General features: G+C 32.1%; 1 protein-coding gene across 2 annotated transcripts; it reads right to left on the reverse strand.

Annotated features, from left to right (window-relative positions):
- Positions 1-6,659: 6,659 nt before the first annotated feature.
- LOC120209248 (PIN2/TERF1-interacting telomerase inhibitor 1-like) lies at positions 6,660-20,019 on the reverse strand. Of its 2 annotated transcripts, XM_039208303.1 has the most exons (12): positions 19,827-20,019; positions 19,665-19,749; positions 19,395-19,471; positions 19,285-19,312; positions 19,097-19,187; positions 18,943-19,009; positions 18,101-18,197; positions 17,614-17,792; positions 17,165-17,392; positions 16,968-17,084; positions 16,819-16,885; positions 6,660-6,671 (listed from the first exon to the last, which is right to left on the reverse strand). In XM_039208303.1, the coding sequence occupies exons 1-11, from the start codon at positions 19,902-19,904 to the stop codon at positions 16,820-16,822; spliced, it is 1,113 nt and encodes a 370-aa protein (XP_039064234.1). In that variant the 5' UTR covers positions 19,905-20,019; the 3' UTR covers positions 6,660-6,671; position 16,819. The 2 variants fall into 2 exon arrangements, with proteins under 2 accessions (XP_039064234.1, XP_039064233.1); XM_039208302.1 differs by lacking the exon at positions 6,660-6,671 and having other exon boundaries at positions 16,757-16,885.
- Positions 20,020-20,489: the final 470 nt, after the last annotated feature.

A 20,489-nucleotide genomic window follows, 5' to 3' on the forward strand; every position in this document is an offset into this window, starting at 1 on the left:
TTTAAAACAAAAAGGCCTATTATTTCTTTTTGCTTAATCACTGTCCAAATAGCTGTTGACAGAATCAAGTAACATACTAACATGTCAAATTCAAGCCTTAGAAGATATTTGATATTTTAATTATGATATATTATCTTTGTGAACGGAAAGGTTGATTTCGTTATTGTTGACTGTGACCATACCTAAGGGAATGTTGCTAGATATGTATTCCACCTTTCTATATTCCAGGATACAATTCTGTTCAAGTGAATGGTTATCCTGTCCATACATTTTCTGTGAAATGATAATCATTTTATGCTCATAATACATAATACTTGGAAAATTATGTGAAATGAAGATTAGTTTCACCTCTTTAAGATCTTTATTTTGGTCAACCTTGAAGGTTGTAGAAAACAGAGTAAGTCTCTGTTATTTTATTCTTATTTCATTCAGTAGGACATACTACATCTTTGTATACAAATTATGTGTAAACGAGGAAACTCTAAGTTAGGAAAGATACTAATTCTAGGAGATGTAATCCCTTGAAATAAGGGATTGAAAAACAAAGAATAATTACAAAATCTCTTAAGGGATTGAATAGCTCATTTCTATAATTCATACAACCTTACACTTACATAACCTACACTCCCCCTCAAACTGATTTATATATGTTGTATATACCCAGTTTAAATGATAACTCATCAAAATTCACTCGTGGAAGGGCTTTGGTGAAGAAATCTACCAGTTGTTTCATCGTCGGAATGTACTGCAGTTTTGCAACTCCATTGTTGACCTTCTCGTAAATAAAATGTTTGTCTATCTCAATGTGTTTCGTTCTATCATTCTGCACTGGGTTTTTTACTATACTCATAGATGATTGACTATTACTAAAAATATCAAAATTCTTCTTGTCATCTAAGTCCAGTTCTGTGAGAAGACTTTTAATCCACATTCCTTCACATATTCAGAGAGCCATTGCTCTAAACTCTGACTCAACACTACTTCGAGAGACAACGGCTTGTTTCTTACTTCTCCAAGTCACCAAATTACCCCAAACGTAAGTACAGTAGCCACTAACTGACCTATCATTTAATTCACCACCCCAGCTTGCATCCGTATAAACCTTTATTGTTCTGTCTTAATTTTTTCTAAATATAAGTCCAATTCATGGGGTAAACTTCAAGAACCTTAGAATTTTGTTGACAGCTTTCAAATGTTCTTCTCGATAATCACTCATATGTTGGCTGACAATGCTCATTGAGTATGCAATATCAGGCCTGGTCAGTGAAAGGTAGATTAACTTCCCAACTAACCTTTGGTAGGTTGTCTTGTTTACTGGATTTCCAGTCATTTCCTTGCAAAATTTCAAGCCTGGCTCCAGTGGAGCTTCAATTGGTTTGCAGTCGAGCATCCCAGTTTCTGCAAGAAGATCCAAAATATACTTATGCTGGTTTATGACCAACCCTTCCTCGGACCTTGCAAGTTCTATACCTAGGAAATACCTCATACTCCTTAAATCCTTGGCTTTGTTTGAAACCATTATGTGTAATTTTTTGCATAGTGTGTGATCCGAGGGTTATCTTACCACTCAGTGTAATTTTTCTGAATAGTGTGTGATCCGCTTGGCTTTGTTTGAAACCATTCTGTGTCATAGCCTTAGCAAATCGATCAAACCAAGCCCTAGGAGACTGTTTTAAGCCATATAAGGATTTATTGAGCTTGCACACAGTTTTCTTAGTGACTTTTCTTTCTAATCCGGGGGGGACCTCCATGTATACCTTTTTTTCAAGGTTCCCATTCAAAAAAGCATTCTTATGTCCAGTTAACAGTTAATAGTTACTGATAACAATATTCTGATGGTGTTCAATTTTGCAACCGGTGCAAAAGTCTCCTGGTAGTCGATGCCATATAACTGAGAAAAACCTTTAGCAACCAGTCTTGCATTGTATCTTTCCATACTCCCATTTGAATAATATTTGACTGTGAATATCCACCTACATCTAACAGCTCTCTTCTCTTCTGGCAAATATGGCAAACTCCATGTCTTATTCTTTTGCAACACTTTTATCTCATCTTTCACAGCCTTTTTCCACTCAGGAGATTGAAATGCCTCTGTCACATTTCTTGGGATTTTCACACTGTTAATGTTGACAGTAAAGGCCCTTAAATTAGACTGTAATTTCCCATATGCAACATACTTATTTATGGGATGAACAGTGCATTTTCTTACCCCCCCCTTTCCTAATAGAAATAAGAAAGTCATCAAGTTCAACAGCAGTATCCTTTTGGGAACCATCATTACCTTTTGTTTTAGATGCAATAGGATTCGAACCTGGTTCTTGGCAAATGTTAGGTTGACTGATTTATTCAACAATAACTTTCCTTCTTCTTGAGTAAACACTGAGTTGTTTCGGTTGGGGAGTTATGGTTTCAGGGTCCTTGTTAGGTGTATTTTTTGTATTGATTTCTTCAACATCTTTCCTTCTTCTTGAGTAAACACCAAGTTCATTCGTCATGGATAAGAGGTTGGAAGCAATGGAGAAGTCTCAAGGTGATTTACAAGATCAGTTACAAAATTAGTTGACTACACTACAACAGAACATGAGAAATCAAGCATTGAATTCTCAATAGGAAATATTGAGTAAAATAACCCATTTTTTGGCTACAAAGGATGTTGACAAAGAGAAAACGCATGTTGAGGTACGTCAGTGTGATCAGATTGATACATCAAGATTGGAAACATACCATGGGTCATCTTATATGAATAAAAGGAAGAGACTCACTAATCTCGAGAAAATCATAGATAAATTTGAGCAGTTAGATGAATTAGTTGAAAAAATGAAAGGAGTTGATGTTTCCCACCAGAATTTTGATTCAGTAGAACTTAGCTTGGTTCCTGACTTGGTCATCACACAAGAATTTAGGGTGTCTGGTTTTGAAAAGTATGATGGTACTAGTTATCCTCTGATCCATTTGAGGATGTTCTGTAGGAAGATGGAAAGATATTTAAATGATGACAATTTGTTGATCCATTACTTCTATGACAGTTTTGTTGGACCTACTATAGTATGGTATAATCGATTGAACAAAGAACAAATTAGGTCATGGGTCGATCTAGCTAATGCTTTTCTGGAACAATATTGATATGTCAACGGCTTGGCTTTGAGTCATCAAGATCATCAGAGACTGAAAATGAAAGCTACTGGAAGCTTTAAAGAATACATATTAAGATGGATAGGCACGGCAACAAAAGTTCAACCTCCTATGTTGGAAGAGGAAATGATATACATATAACACTCTCTTAGATCCTTTCTTTTAGTTAATTCTTGCAAATTCAACGAATGACTTCAAAGATCTTGTGAGAACTGGAGAGTTAATAGAAGATGCGATCACCAGAGGAAACTTGAAGGTCTCTTTCAAAAGTCTAACCGAATGAAAATCAAAAGAAGATCAGGTGAATGAATGTCATTTCCAAAGCCCTCATGTTCGTAAAATAAAAGTACCATTTGGTCACTCTAATGAAGCATAGAAGATTCCTCAAGTAAAAAAGGCTCTAAAGGTGTTCAAAACACCCATCTTAGATTTGTTCCCTCATTTGATTAAGGGTCAATTCATCACTCTAAGGCCAATGAAAGTGATGTCAAACCCTTTTTCTCATAGCTATGATGAAAATAGTGTTTGTGATTTCCACATTAGAGAACTTGAGCATTCTACAGGAAACTCTGGGCCATTAATGAAAGAGATAGAGATACTTGTTAGCAATGGGGCATTAAATCAAGAGTTGGTCGAGAAGTGGATGTCTAACTCAAAAGGTGTAACACCCATATCACGTATACCTTTTCTTATACAAGATACAGAGGTCACATTACTTTATAAAAATATTTGTCATTTTAAAACCCGTAAAAATTTGTTTCAATTTGATCAACTACAAAATATAATATTTATAAAAGCAGCATACTAAAACTATAACCTAATTACATTCCAAAATATTTGACATAATTTAATTACATGTCAACTAAGTTCTTAAATTGAATAAGATTGTCATAATATTACTGATGAGTTAACTTTTAATTGATGAAAGTTGCTGCTACTGCTACGCTCCTTACGCAACTAATCATTGCCTTTACCTACGCGTGAAATAAACACACTTTAAGTAATTACTTAGTGAGACATAATACTGCAATGATATTATAACTTATACAACAGTATCTTTTGAATATTGAATAAAGAATTTAATTTCGTCATTTATAAAGACCAGTTAAGTCATTCTCAGTTCAACCATAATTCTTTCATACCATCATGGAAATTATTCATATTATACCTATCTTACTTATCCTTTAGTATATTTTCCCCCATTTATTCTTTATTTGCCCTATATACTTTAAATGTGAAAGTACTATACATGTATTGCACCGAGGTGCTAATTGATCATGTATCTTTTGTATTTTCATTTGTGTATCCTTTCATGCCCATTATGTTCTGTTTATACTTTCCTTTATAACATCCCTTCATACTAGTAATGCATTATTGTACCTTATATATATATATCATCCCTTCATATCACTTATATGTTATTCATATCACATTTCAATTTCTTTATTCTTCTACCCCAAATTATTTGGACTTTCATTTAACTTGCATATTTGACACTTTTCTGTCAAATGCATAGCTAATCCATCATTCTTTCATTCAACAGTGTTTAACCTTTCATTTTTACTTAACAGTTTTAACCGTTCATCTAACTGACCTAATTGGCACCTTTCTACCAATTGTACAATTAGGCCATTATTCCTTTACTCAACGGTATTAAATCATTCATCTAACTGGCATAATTGGTACCTTTCTACCAATTGTACAGTTAGACTATTATTCCTTTGCTCAACAGTATTAAATTGTTCATCTAACTGCCATAATTGGTACCTTTTTACCAATTGCATAGTTAGGATATTATTCCTTTGCTCAACGGTATTAAACCGTTCATCTTACTGGCATAATTGGCACCTTTTACCAATTGCACAGTTAGGCCTTAAAGGCACTTAGCCTTTCATCTAATTAGCTTATATGATACCTTTCTGTCATAAGCGTAGTTAGGCCTCAAAGTCACTTAGCCTTTCATCTAACTGACTTATATGAAACCTTTCTGTCATAAGCGCAGTTAGGCCTCAAAGGCACTTAGCCTTTCATCTAACTGGCTTATATGACACCTTTCTGTCATAAGTGCATTTAGGTCTCTTAGTCCGTTATTTTACTATCATTTACATGGATTACTCATCCACTACAATTATAACAATTCATTTTCTTATTCTAAACTTCTAATAATTTCACATATATTTCCCATACAGAAATTCGTACACTTAGTATGGATTTCTTAATATTTTAGCACACAAAGTGCCCAATACAGAAATTCATACACTTAGTATGAATTTCTTTACATTTTGCACACTCAATGTCATTCGGTAATATCCATACATACATTGATAATCATACAACTATGTCTATCGTAACCTATACGTACATAATTAAATGTACTCACCTGACTATCCTTGCTATGTATCCAAAAGGTAAGGTTGATTATTCTGGTACTTTGCCTTTTCCCTTAGCTTTGCTTGTTTCGGGAGTTTGGTTCCGATCTACTCAAGCATCCATAAAAACATATACCATACCCAATGTTAGAATATTTTCTAACCATTATACTTACACAATACTCAAAAGAATATATCATTAACTTTCTATACCAATATCCACCTATTTTAACATTTCTGGCTCCATAGTATCGATACTACTACCCTAGTACCGATACCCCCGTCGGGTATCGATACCAAAAATAGGTTCGATGTTGCCTAGTATCGATACCAAAAATAGGTTCGATGTTGCCTAGTATCGATACCCTTACCATGGTATCGATACTACCCTACTATGGTACTGATATCCCCTGCCGGTATCGATACCAAAATTGGATTCGATGTTGATGGGTATCGATACCCCTTATTATGGTATCGATACTACCTCATCTGTATTGATACTGATTGAATCAGTATCGGTACTACCCATCTAATTTATCTTATTTTAGCCTATAGTATCGGTACTGTTCTTAGCAGTACCAATACCCTTACCCAGTATTTCCAGTTTTCATCCCGATGTTTATCCTAATGTGGTCAATTCTCGTTATATTTACCCCATACAATACTATTAAACTCTTCTTTAACTATTCATACTAACATTCCTTGATTTTAATACTTAAAACATCTAATACCTCTCAAAATCATTGGATTCTAAGAATCACACCAAAATTTCTAACTTGTTTTTATACTCATTCAATGTTTCTAATCTCTTATTTACTACTTTGGCAAGTCAATTCTATCCATAAACATCAATAAACACTCATATATCAACATATCATTTAAAACCTCATTTTCTTAAATCTCTAATATTTCCTCCCTTTCATAGTTTTAATCTCATATAACTTTTCCTTAAGCTTACATATCACCTAAGGTTACAATAACAATCCAAAATTGAAAGGAAAAACTGATTAATTGAAGTTTACCTTGTGGAGCTATAAAGGAGAGAAAACCACGGGAAAAAGAAGAAGAGAAAATAAATGTTTTCACTTTCCTTTTTTCTTAAATCCCTAATTTAATTGGGTTTTAATTTCATTTCACCTAAAAGACCAAAATGCCCCTTCAATAAACTATCTCTTACAAATTGGCCTTATTTAAGTCATTTCTTATTCCTTACCAATTACTCAATTTAATCCTCCAAACTTTAATTCCTTTCAAATTAGTCACTGACCTATTATTTGGGGTATTACAAAATGGGAATCAAAATGCAAGATGTAACATTCGATTGAACCAAGTGCATCAATATTAGATGGACAACAAGTGGCATTTTGGGATTAACATGCGAGTTCGTTACCCACCCTATGTTAAGCTTTTAGTCACATTCATGTTTCATTTGAATTTTTCTGTCTTTCTTTGGTTTTTGGATTTTTTTAAAGTTCTAATTGAATAAACACTAATTCTTTTCAGACTATGAGCAATTAAGCAAAATTCTTTTTTAAGGTTAATGAATACAATAAATTATTCTTATAGTCGTTAACAAGTTGCAAGGTTAAACCCTTGTAAAACCATAACCTTGATCATGCTTCAAAGATTATACCCAAGTGGTACATTCCTTTTCTTACAAGATTGAACCTTCTCCTCATGCAATAAAGAGATCAAATGGCTTGACATCTAGATATGTATAGGATCTGACAAAATGAAGTAACTCTCGTGTATGAAGTTATGAAGCTGATTAGATCACACTTTTTTTAGGATGTTCAATGATGATCATAATCTTCAAAAATGGAATATTGGAGTAGATGAACTTAGTCAGATCAATTGCTTTGGAATTAAACTCTAAAGATGAAATATTTCGACCTTCAATGACACCCAGACTATAATAAGTTCTTTTAACGAGCTTAAGAAATCTTGAAGCTAAGTACTCAAAAAGCCATTATTAGATGAGTGTAAAAAGGAAGATAATACCTAAGGTGAGGATGTTGAGTCCAATAAAGGCAATAATGCCTAAAGTGAGGATGTTGAGTGCAATAAAGGCGATAACGCCTGAGGTGAGGGTAATGAGTTCAATAAAGGTGGTAGTGCACAAGGTTGAGATAAAAAGAGTGTTTGTAGTCCAATAAAGGCAATAATGCTTAAGGCATATGATGTGTTTAGGTGAAAAATGGACTAAGAGAGTTGAGAAACACTTTTTATAGTCAAATTTACACAAGCACTCAGGAATTTTGTTTTTAAACTGATATTTTTGCACTGTTCTAAAGGAGGTTACGAAGCTTGAACAAATGGTAGATTTCAGAGAATTGAAATGGAAGTGTTCTAAAAGATCTAGCAATTGAATATACTAATTGCTTCATTTTGTCTGCATTCAATTGGAATGTTGAGCCGAGATATAGGGGCATGTCATGATGCTTGCAAAGATCAAGAAAAGAAAAAAGTCTTGATGATTGAAACCATAGAAAATAAGAAGCCAACCAAAAACCAACCAATTGATCTTGACACTTGTCAAAGGGCTACAATTTCTAAAAATATTTTTTATTTACTTGATATTCATTGAATTAATGATTTGTTTCAATTATGAACCTGAAGTGAGGGGCATCATTTTGTTTTATAAAAATGTTTCATTCCTTTTGAATTCTAAAAAAATAGAAGAAAAAAAATATTTTCAAACAGGATAATTTCTAGAGAATGAAGGAAATCTGTGAAGTTGATGAGTCTCATTATGCCTCAAATGAATGAGTACGACATTAAAAAACCAAAGCAATTAAAATAAATGATACGTGAGCAATGGAGACATTCTCCGATTTTTAAACGATGAAACCTGAAAAATCAAAGGTCTCTAGAATAAACTTCTCACACTTCTTTGTGTCATTATCAATATCAAAATTCAATCAGAAAATAGATGATCGCCTGAATAAGATGGGGCATGATACATTTTCGAGATTTCCTAGTATTTTATCTCGTAGCAAAGATTCAATGCACTTTTTCCAGAAGCATTGACCACTTTTTGAGTGTCCATCTGATTATGAGACTTCACATAAATAAGCCCTTAGACTATTAAATCAGAATAAGAAGGAAGAAAAAAATTGTAACAGTTTTGTTGACCCAATTTAAAAGATATGAGATGTTAATAAATGGCACGAAGATGAAACCATTCAAAGTCAAGTTTTTGGCACTAAGAATGGGACATAAAATACCCATTGGAGTATTTCCAAAAAAATCCAGATCATGTTGAGATAGGAATAATCAGATCAATGAGGCATTGAAGATGAGTTTCGTTGCGCGTAATAGTAAGGACAGAATATGAAGACAAGAAGAGCTTACCTTAGAACAATAAACCATTCATGCTTTAGTTGGTAGAAAGTTCCTAAGGAAACAATTCTGATTGAGAAATAGAGTCAGAGAAAAACAGGGCGTCCGACCATATGCCTGGTCGCAACAAGAATTCAAGAGAACATTTCCTCTGAGACTTTATTGAAGAACCCAAAAGATAGAAGATAGGAAAATTATGAGGACACAAGAAGATCAAATTGTTATCCAAAAGATACAAGCCTGAGCTATCAAGTTGCCATATTCATATCGAGGTACGCTTTATTCAAGGAATATCAAACTCTACACTTTCAAGCTAGAAGAAGATTGATGATCAACATTTCTACATATGAGAAAGTTATGCATTACATTTATATACATTTAATTGCATTCATATTTTCATACATAGATGCATAATTCTTACAGATCTTCCAAGGAAAGAAGAGAGGAGTTCCAAGGAAAGAAGAGAGGAGAAAATCATAATTCAAACCTAAAATGGAGGAAATTGCATTCAAAATGGCAAAACTTCAAGAATTCGGGAGCCCAATCCACAGAACAATCATTGCATTGAAGCGAAGCATGTAACCGACCGATATGATGTTTTCAAATGAATTTTTTAAAGAAGTCAAGTTTGATTTTCAAAGGTTTCATGATGATTAAATCCTTCGAGTAATCAATAAGTCTTTCGAGCATGGTGATTAAATCTTTTGGGTCATCTATAAGTCTTTCGAACAAGATGATAAGTCATTTGTATCATTTTTAAAAAAAATGAGAAAGCAATTTTTAAAGTTTCTCATTTAATCTTTTCCAAAAAATGAAATTTAAAAAAATGTGAAAAAGAGATATCCAAAATTTCTTACTAGTAGAATATTTCCAAAACAAGTAAGTTTTTCGGGTCATCAGTAAGTCTTTCGAGCATAATGATTAAATCCTTCGGGTCATCAGTAAGTCTTTCAAGCAAGATGATTAAATCCTTCGGATCATATATAAGTCTTTCGAGCAGGGTGATAAGTCTTTCGAGTATGTAAGACATTCAGGCGTGATGTTTTCATATGATATTTGAAAAATGAGAAAGTGATTTCTAAATTTTCTAATTTAATAAAAATAAAAATGAAAAAAAATTAAATAAAAACGAAAAATAAATGACATAAATAAATCCTTAGATGTACTAATTAAGGGTAATTGTGTCTTTTGCAAGCCCAGCACTTGTCGGATTGGGGGCAAACCATGTGAGAAAATTCTTATCTTCAACTACAAGCAACGACCAAAGGACAATTGTCATAACCTAATTTTGTCAAGATAGTTCAAATTGGATGGAAAACGATCAAAGATCAAGTTAAAGATGGCCATGCATTGATTCGAGTGATATGGGTTTCACGAGTGAAAATAGTACGGGGGCATCGAGGAATTTCAAATATTTTCCCATTTGGGTTGGTAGCCATACATTAAATTTAAAGTTCAAATTCAAAACTAAAGCCTTGTTATTGGATGTTAGATACAATTATTAAAACCAAATAAATGTCCATTTAGAGTCGTCCCTTTACAATTATCCATAGCCCAAATTCACCTAAATTAAAATATCCAAACAAACCCAATTGCATTTTGTAGCCCAATTCCCCTTTAGCTGTTTGGTTCAGTTACATCCAAACCCAATTAGAAAAAAAAATTACAACCCTTGTATCACAAATGGATCCAACCAGCAAAGGACTTAATTGATGAAGCTTCCATGATAGGGTTATGGAAAACCCTAATTACTTCATCACCATTCGCCAGTCATTCCCCACCATCAGATCCAGCTGGGATTCACGGTCCAGATCACTCCATGCGTTAGGATTTTCAAACCCGTGAGATTCTCCAAGCTCCGCCTCTTCTCATTTCCATTCCAGATGCTTCCCAGCCGCCAGCTCCCCCTCAACCGAACACTTAAGAAGCAGTGCCAGCAAGCCCCATCCACAGCTCCTCCATTCCAGCTGGCCTTCCGGGTGGCCCCTCTTTCAACGGATTTTGAATCCATCAACAAATAATGCAAAAGAAAATCAAAAGAAATCAACAATTTTTTTTACATTTTACTGCTGTATTTTTGTAACAGATTGGGTTTATAAAAACCCCAAAAATCTCCATGTAAAGGGATCTTATCCCTCGATTGAGAACAGAGCAATAAAATTCCTTTCCCCATTTTTTGAAGCAGTACACGTTTTTGAATCAAAGAGAAAACGAAACAAAATAGAGAAGAAAGAGCCCAAACATATTTGAAACAAACAAGGTAAAAAAAACAAAAAATAGAGAAAGAGAGAACCTTACCTCTCGGCTAACGATATCTGTGACGATTGGACCTCTGTTGGTTAATCCGAACTGTGAGAACGTGTAGTATGTCCCTGGCAACAATATATTTCAAGACCGGTGTAATCTAACGGCTGACGGAGGAGATCGGTGAGGCAAAAGTCGAAACATTATCGGCCCTTTTTGAGGAAATACAGACCGATTCATACGAAACAAAGCTCGTATCTGCATTCTTGGCGTCAAAACAGTTGACCAATGTAGTTAGGGCCCCCAACGGCCATCGCAGACGACGACTGATGCGGTGGCTAACGGTGACCAATTGGCGCCCGGTAGCAAAGTTCTTCGCCGGCTTTTGGAAAAACCTAGAGAGAGAAGAGAGAATTTTAAGGAGAGAGAAAAAGAAGAAACAAAAATGAAGTAAAAGGAGAATAAAGGGAATTTATAGCTCGATCAAATGGCGTTTTGGACCCTCATACCCGTGCGTTTTGGGTTCCAGAGTCAAATCACTTACGTGGTCATCACAAGTTTCTCCGAATGTAATTCAGTCCTTAATTTATGTTTATTTCATTCATTTCAAAATTAATGTCCTCATTCTGCCATTTTCCATTATAATTTTAATATTACATTTTGGGTTATTTTCTTTCAGGCCATCCAAACTTTGACGTTTATTTACAATTCGGTCACTGATCCTCGTTTTTTTATTTATTTCAATTCAAATTCTTAATTTTAACGAATATTCAATTTATTCACTATTCTGAAATTGGTATACTTGGTTTAAATTAGTCCGTGAACTATTATGTATGTTTTCATTTAGCCCTTAGATTAATTTTTTTGTTAATTAGAACTAAAACTATTTTGTTTAATAAAATCGTTTGGTGATTTGTAAATAATTAATTAGTCTTTTAAGTTAATTTTGTATAGTTTTAACATAATTTTATTTGTTTAAATGCATGTTTGTTTTTTATTTTTAATCTATTTTACTTATTTTGTTTTTAAGGTTAAATCCTCTAGATTCAATTCTCTTTACTTTATTCCATAGTTAAAGTCTTAGATTTCAAATTTAACTTCTAGATTTAGATTTCTCACACGTTAGTCCTTTAATTTTGGGAGAAATTTGAATTGGCTCTAGCATTAACATGCCTGAGGGACCATTTCGATTATTCGACTCAATAATTGGTTCAAACAAATTAGGATTAATATTAAAGCCTCTACTTTAGGTTTAATTTCATTTTAGCCATTTAATTTAGGGATTAATTTGAATTGTCTTGCATTAACATGCCCGATGGACCATTTCGATTATTCGATTCAATAATTGGTTAAAAAAATTTGGATTAATCTTAGAACCTTCATTTTTAGGTTTAATCCTTTAGGTTCTTTAAATTTCATAATTGACATTTTAAGTTAGAATTTGCCTTAATTAACTTACTAGTATAATTAGATTTTAAAATGGTTGTTTGATTGCATCTTGGCTTTAAAATAACAAGGCAATGTTCATTTATCAAAGAATTAATAGTATATACTCCGCGTTATGCTTAGGGTTTGATCATTGGTAATTCCCGAAGTAAATTAACATTCCTTTCAAATCCCCATATGATTTCTCAAACTTTAAGGCAATATTCGTTTATGTAGATCAATAATGAAGCTTTCGTATTACATGCTCTAGGGTGATTGTTATTGGTCTTAGTAAACCGACATCGTTCTTCAAGCTTGACATCCATAATGATTTTTAAATTAAATAAAACCTTGAACTCAAAATTTTCAATTTTAAAACATAGGGTAATCAACCATGTATCAATTTTTGGGTGTTGTAAGGGGTGCTAATAATTCCCTACGCGTAACTAACTCCCGAACATGATTTTTGGTTTTCACAAACTCAAATTTGGTATTTTTGATAAAATAAAATGTTTTATTAAAAATATTCAATTTTAGGTGTTTCAATCGAACCTTAAAATGATTGAATGCAACTCCTAACATTTCATTCCAAAATATTTTCAAAAACTTCATCATTGCAACTAGTCGACGTTTCCTCCAAAAGGTTGATTACGACGTGTATACTTTTTACATTTGACTAAATAGTCATTTCGAATCGCACTTTCTTTGAGTAGTTTTTACCCAAAGTTTCATTTTAGGAGAAATCAATTTTAATGTTTGACAAATAGTCATTTTAGTCTTTATTCTACTGATTTTTGAAGTATTTAAATCCTCAACATTTTATCTTAGGACAAAAAATTCATATTTTAAAGCGTTAACAATTAGTTAACTATTGATTTTCATCCACGAAATAATTTTTATCCCAAAATAAAATGTTGAAGCAAAAATACTAAAAAAAAGTATATGCCAAAATAATTATTTAATAAGGCATTGTGACATTTTGTTATTTTATGTCTAATTTTTCCAATATTTTTTGTTTTAATATTTTTTAAAATATTTATTTTTAAAATTTTAGACTATTTTTTAATTTTTTATTAAATACTTAAAATTTCTATAAAAATCAATTATACCTTCAAACTTTTATGTCATAGTCATTCATATAAATTGTCATGTAAGTATATTTTTTTTTGTTAATCTAAGGTAAGTATAAGACAATATTTATTCAAAGATAACTATCAACCTTTTGATATTAAATGCTCACACCCCTGACATTTATTGTGCTCGAACTCGGGCCCTCAAAGAATAACAATAATTCCTTTACAAATGAGGCCACTTGATTCGTTCTCATGTTAATATCTTAAATTATCACATCAGCAAAGTTAACTAACACATGAACAACACATCATATCAATACAGTTAACTATCACATTAATAACATAATTCTCAAAAACCATTTAATTGATGAAAGAGTATTCAAAAACTAAATGAATACAATTAAAAAATGATAAAATTAATAATAAAAAAAGAAAACATAACTAACTTGAGCACATTATAAAATAAAAGGTAAATTTTACGTTTAGTATTTAAACTATTAGTTTTGATCTATTTTAGTACCTAAATTTTCAGTTTTGCAAAAATTATACCTAAAGTTTAGTTTTTGTTTCATTTTAGTACCCTGTTCAAAATTTAACGTTAAGTTTTGAAAATAAATTGAAAGTTTAGGTACTAAAACAAACCAAAACTGATAGTTTATATACTAAACACGTTAAGTTTTTAACGGTGGGTTTTAAAATGAAAGAAAAATTAAACGTTAGGTTTGATTTTGAAAAAAATGAAAGTTTAGTTACTAAAATGGACCAAAACCGATAGTTTAGATACTAAATGTGTAGTTTATCCTAAAATAAAATTGGCATAATACAAAACACTCTAACATTTGACAATAGTGTCAATTTGGCCCTTATTCTTCTTTTTTGGAGCATATTACCCCTCTTCGTTTCATTTTGAGTCAAAAAGTTCCATCATTGGATAAAAATGTTAGTCAACTAACGGTTAACAATTAGAGTTAACTCAACAAAAACATGTGGAGGGAGATGTTAACGTAGTGTGTACATATCATAGTAGATGATGATGTGGTAGATCCACGTTGACTAAATATTGACATGGCATGTCCACATGTGATGTCACATCAATATAAATATTTTAAAATTAATTAATAATAAATAATTATTTTTTATTAAACTAATAGCAACCAATTAAATATTGCCACATGGCACCATTTTTAGTTAAAAAAAGGAGAAATTAAACCATCATGCATAGTTTACCCAAAAATAAAATTAGCATATTGCAACAAAACACCTCTAATGTTTGATAATTGTATCATTTTAGCCTATATTCTTTTTTTTAGCATATTAGCCCCAAACGTTTCATTTTGAGTAAAAAAATCTCTAATTGGATGAAAACCGTTAATCAACTAACTGTCAACGCTTGGAACTAACTCAGCAAGAACATGTGGATGGAGATACGGACGTGGTGTGCCCATATCATAGTAGATGATGACGTGGTAGATCCATGTGGACCAGATGATGACGTGGTAGATCCATGTGGACCAAATGCTGACATGGCATACCCAAGTGTAATGTCATGTCAACAAAAATATTTTAAAATTAATTAATAATAAATAATTATTTTTATTAAATTAATAGTAACCAATCAAATGTTGTCTCGTGGCATCATCTGATTGGTTTAAAATAAAGCGAAATTAAATTATTATATGGAAACATTTTATGTGATTTGAACCTATATCTAGTGGATAAAAGAACCACCAAGCCAATTCCCTTAGATGTTATACTTGGACTAATAATATTATTTAGAGTTTATTGTAGCTATCAGAACCACTACAATAACTGCCACACCCGATCAACACCAATATTTTAAAAAAAAAATGTGAGTTAAATTTAAATTGTTAGAATTATACAGTCAATTTAAATATCTATTTTAAATTTCAATTAATTTTAAATTTCTAACTTTAATAAAAAAATAAAACAATTTAATCTTTTATTTTAAGTTTATTTTTTACTAAATTAAATTATATACTCTCTAATTACAAATGTCTTATTTTTATAATTTAATCTTTTAATTTTATTTAGTTTAGTTTCTTTCTTAATTTTCTTGCCATCAATTCTTTTTTTCAAGCAATTCTTACTACCAATTCTTTGTTCCTTTGTATTTATTCATTTATATTTTCAATCCAAATTTAAAAAATTACAATAAAATAATAAATTTATACTATAATTTAAGATAATATTTTATTTATTAAATAAAAAATTTACATGTAAAGAAATATAAAAATATATGTTTATTTCATTTATAAATTTAATAAAATAAATTTTATAAACTTAGTTTGCTTAAATTTTTTTATTTGAATATTTATTTTTGAATATAAATAGAACATGTGTCTATAAAATAATTTTTAAAATATAAAGAATTGAATACATTGATTGAACTTGGCCTCTGTATACTCTCAATATTGTTATTATTTAGTTTAATAAAAATTAAACTTGGTCTCCGCATACTCTAAATAATATTATTTAGTTTAATAAAAATAGTGAAGGGATTTGCTTGATGGAAGTGCTAAGCCTTTGAATCTAAAAGACCCAAGTTCAAACTTTATGGCGATGATAGTTTAATTTCTCCATTCTTCTAAACAAATCAAATGGTACTATTAATTTAATAAAAATAATTATTCATTATTAATTAATTTTAAAATTTACTGACATAACATTACTTAGAGACTTACCATATCAACATTTAGTTCACATGATTCTACCACATCATCAGCTACCATTACCTACATATCATGTCAACATCTTCTAACACGTTCTTGTGGAGTCAATTCTAGAGGATAATCGCCAATTGACTAACAGAGTTAATCTAAAGAGGGGTTTTTTACTCAATAGATCGTTGGGATAATAAGCTCCTAAAAAAGAACAGGGGCTAAATTGACATTATTGTCAAACGGTAAGAGTTTCTGTTGCATTTTGCCAATAAAATTATCCTTGAACCTATTTAAAATTAATGAATAGTTAAATTAAAAAAAAATCTAATTAATACTGAAACTAAGTTCGGTTCCAAGATTTTATTCACTGGATAACAAATAGTAAAAATAAAAAATAGAAAACCAGTTTCAGGCTTTCAGCAAACCTTTAATTGAGATGAATCTTCATTTACCTACAAAAATGGCATCAACATAATTTTTAAATAAATGTACTAATAATTCAGTCTCAGCTTATAGTGGCCACCAAAAGACTATCAAAATCGTAAAGTTTACTTTAGCCTCTTCTAACTGCAAGACTCACTCGCTTTCCCTCCACACAAAACTTGCTGCTGCCTTCGAGCTGTGCACAAAGATTCATAAAATAAAGTTAACAAAATGTTCATAAAAACGGAAAGAACTGTTCTAATGTGAGATGAGAACACCTTTCCCTTCAAGTAGGCGATAGCATCTTTCTTGGAAGAAAAGTTGGAAAAAACCGAAGATGATTGCTCATCAATAAGAACTTTCAGTTGTTTTAGTTTTAATGAATCTCCAGGTACCTGAAGTGAGAAGATAAATTATTCATTTAGAGAAACACTTGCACCGTGATTCAAAACACCTTGCATTTTAAATCAAGTACCTGACGAAGAAGCCGTTTACACAGCTTTTTCAACTTTAGTTTTGGTTGATCATCTTTCTCTGTTTCTAATGCATCATCACGTGTTCGTTTTGGTGGAGAGCCGACATCATCAGAATCTTCACCATCACTATCGCTAAATGACTTCTTTTTCCCCTGAAAGTGAACTCCACCTATTTTCTTTGGTCGATCCTTGATGCCCAGACCCTGTTTTCCAGTTGTGGCTTTATCCTGGAATTTTGAAATAAAAAGACATTCATTCCTTTAATCTCCCAGTCTCCAACATGCTACTAGATTCATATAACATTAAAGCATGTAGAATAATAATCGATTAAAACACCACTTCAGATGGAAAGTTACATTGGAAAGGGAATTATGATTTTTTGCTTCATCATGCAAATAACTGTGGGGCAGTTTTCATAAACAGAAAAAAAAATGGCAAAGAGACATACTTGCACAAGTTTGTAGAGATTCTCTTGGTCATCTTCAAAAAATACAGTTCTTTCAGTTGAAATTTTTGACACTCCAGTTTTCAATGATTTCTTTCTCGTAGACTCTCCCAGAAAACCTCCAGAAACAAATCCATATTTATAGCCCCACCAATCCGGAGAAACACTCTCAACTTTGTTTCCTGTGACAAAGAGCTAAATTTCTCAGTAATCGATCAATGGCAGACAGCTACAGCAGTAAAATGCAAACAAGAGAAGAGAGGTCATGAATATTCTTTTCCAGGAAAAGACAAGTTTTTCAGGTACAAGATAATATCACTAGGGAAAAAAAGCGTCTTTCCACCTTCAATTCTACTGCAAAAACTACAAGAATTAACAAATTTTCTGAACATAATGCAAAGGAAAATGGCACCTTACTGCAAGAATTCACTCAAGTTTTCAGTATGAACTGGAGTACAAAAGCCTTTCATCAATTTACTTGTAGTATTACCTTCAGCGGAAAAACCATTAGTCTCAGTTGGCTCTAATATCTCCAATTCACCACCGACATCAGGATTTACAGGCAATGACTGCTCAACCTTTTTGGCCTATTGCAAAACACGTATGGTAAATAGCGTGATTCTTTCAACCTAAAATACCAGTACATGTTAAAGATGTGTCTAATCAAATACTAATTCCTAGGGGAAAAGAAGTATTTAAAAGTATGATTTGATAATTCTATCAAACGAAACAAAAATCTGCGTTAAATGAATATTTCAATTTTCACATGATGTAAGTTTCTTCAGCATTTGACCAAAACATATTGAATCACTATGTTTTTACAATGCATTGTGTCCGACTTTTTAACTCATTCAGAGATGTCTAAATTTGTCTGAAAAGGTGAGTGACTAGATGGTGAAGGTAGCATGGCATCTGTCTCTAGTGCTAATATGAAACAATGAACATATTGCTTAAGTATCATACAAGTATACTGACAATTCAACTCACAACCACACCTGGTAAAATGAAAATACTCTTAGTTTATTTTTTCCTAGAGCTCTCACGAATTATAACCAGGAAAACCTTGTTGAGATTAAGTTGGACGTCATTAACAAAACAAATTGGAATAATAATTGACAAGTGAACACATTTTGAGCCAAATATTTGATGTATTACATTTTGATCTGATATACAATTAATTTGCATCTTGAAAGCCAACAACAAATATTACATACTCATGTAATGTATAAAAAGACATCATTGCCCCAGCTTCAAACAAGTAAAAACTTTTAACAGTCTAAATACTTTGAAGAAGACATAGGCCATAAGACATAATGAAGTTTTAGAACTTACAAGAATTCCTTCAAGATCCTTAGAAGAATATGCATTCACAAGCTTCCCTCTCTCTCTTTTCTTATATCTAAGAAGCACAAATAACATCAAACATTAATTAAACAACCAGCAATAATCTCTTACAACTAAAAGCACAAGCAACTAATACACCAACCTTCCCTGGGGTCGAGTAGCCTTAACAACTTGTTCTTCAGCATCATTAGCCGCATCAGCCTCAGTTTCTACTCGATTTTCATTCTTTTCCGCTGTTCAGTAAAATTAAATTACTTCTCAATCAATATCATTCAAAGTTCTAACCAAGTAAAAATATGAGAATAAGTTTTCTTTTGGCATCAACCATACCTTCATCATTGGTTTGCACTGCTTGCTTCTTTAAAAGAAAAGAAAAAGATAATTAGCTAATGAATCAAAATTAACACAGTACAAGGTGAAAATAAGATTCAAATTCGCACCACTTTCAATCCTTTGAGAATACTATCAAACTGAGCAGTATCGAACGCCCACGGATTAGGTTTATCTAATCCAATACCTGCTCCAAAATTTTCAAATATAAATAAAAATACAAGTTTAAAAGTATTTTTTTCATCCTCCAATTCTAATTCTCCAGCAAGTACTTCAACATCCATACGTAAATAAACAAAATCAAACAACTAAACAGACAGACAAACAGACCCAGAGAAAATGATTATTATAAGGAAGAAACAAAAGGATTAGATACGAACCAGCAGTATCCTGCTTGTTTTTAACTCTAACGTGACCTTTGATCCCTTGTTTATCTTTACCAAGCCCTTCTCCTTCTTCCCATCCCTAACCGGGCCGTTCAAACAATAAATAAAATAAAGATCACAAAAAACATACGTAGATACTTTTATAAGGATAAGTACCATTTGCTTCATAAGACGAAAAGCGGCAGATTGGCGAGCGACGCCGACATAGCAGAGAGGAGCTTCCGGTGAAGCCATTTTGGCGTCTTTTTTCTCTTCTTCTTCCTACGCCGACGAGAATAGGAGAAGGTTACGGCGGAAGGTTTTGAAAGAGAACCCTAGGTTGAACCGAGGGGGATATAAAATGCAGTGCTTCCAGAATTCATGGAGTTTGATGGACGTTCGATGATCAAGAGGTGGATATTTAATTGAAAGATTGTGGTTCCTCTTAATCACATTCTGATTGATCTGTTTTACGTTGTGGATTTCACCTACCAATACCATTCATATATTTGATACGGTGTCGTTTCATTGGTTCTTAAATTATTTTGTATTAGATTAATTTAGGGTAAAATATGCAAATAGTCCTCTAATCATATAGTATTTTGTAGGGTAAATTGTGCGTCAATACCTAAAATATCAGTTTTGGTCCATTTCAATATCTAAACTTTAAATTTTTCAAAATCATATTTAAAGTTTAGTTTTTGTTTCATTTTAGTACCCACCGTTAAAAACTTTGTTTTTATTTCATTTTAGTACCATGTTCAAAATTTAATGTTGAGTTTTGAAAAAATTGAAAGTTTAGGTACTAAAACGGACTAAAATTGATAGTTTAGGTACTAA

Source organism: Hibiscus syriacus, unplaced genomic scaffold, assembly GCF_006381635.1.
Source record: "Hibiscus syriacus cultivar Baekdansim isolate YM2019G1 unplaced genomic scaffold, ASM638163v2 tig00018530_pilon, whole genome shotgun sequence".
Lineage (NCBI taxonomy): Eukaryota > Viridiplantae > Streptophyta > Magnoliopsida > Malvales > Malvaceae > Hibiscus > Hibiscus syriacus.

What these genes read in the sequence shown, in the direction of transcription:
- LOC120209248 (XM_039208303.1), bottom strand. Translation starts at nt 19,904, where the DNA reads ATGGCTTCACCGGAAGCTCCTCTCTGCTATGTCGGCGTCGCTCGCCAA. An exon ending in TTCTCAAAGGATTGAAAGTG is followed by an intron (nt 19,313 to 19,394) that starts GTGCGAATTTGA and finishes TTTCTTTTAAAG; the next exon opens with AAGCAAGCAGTGCAAACCAA. An exon ending in ATCTCTACAAACTTGTGCAA is followed by an intron (nt 17,393 to 17,613) that starts GTATGTCTCTTT and finishes TCAAAATTCCAG; the next exon opens with GATAAAGCCACAACTGGAAA.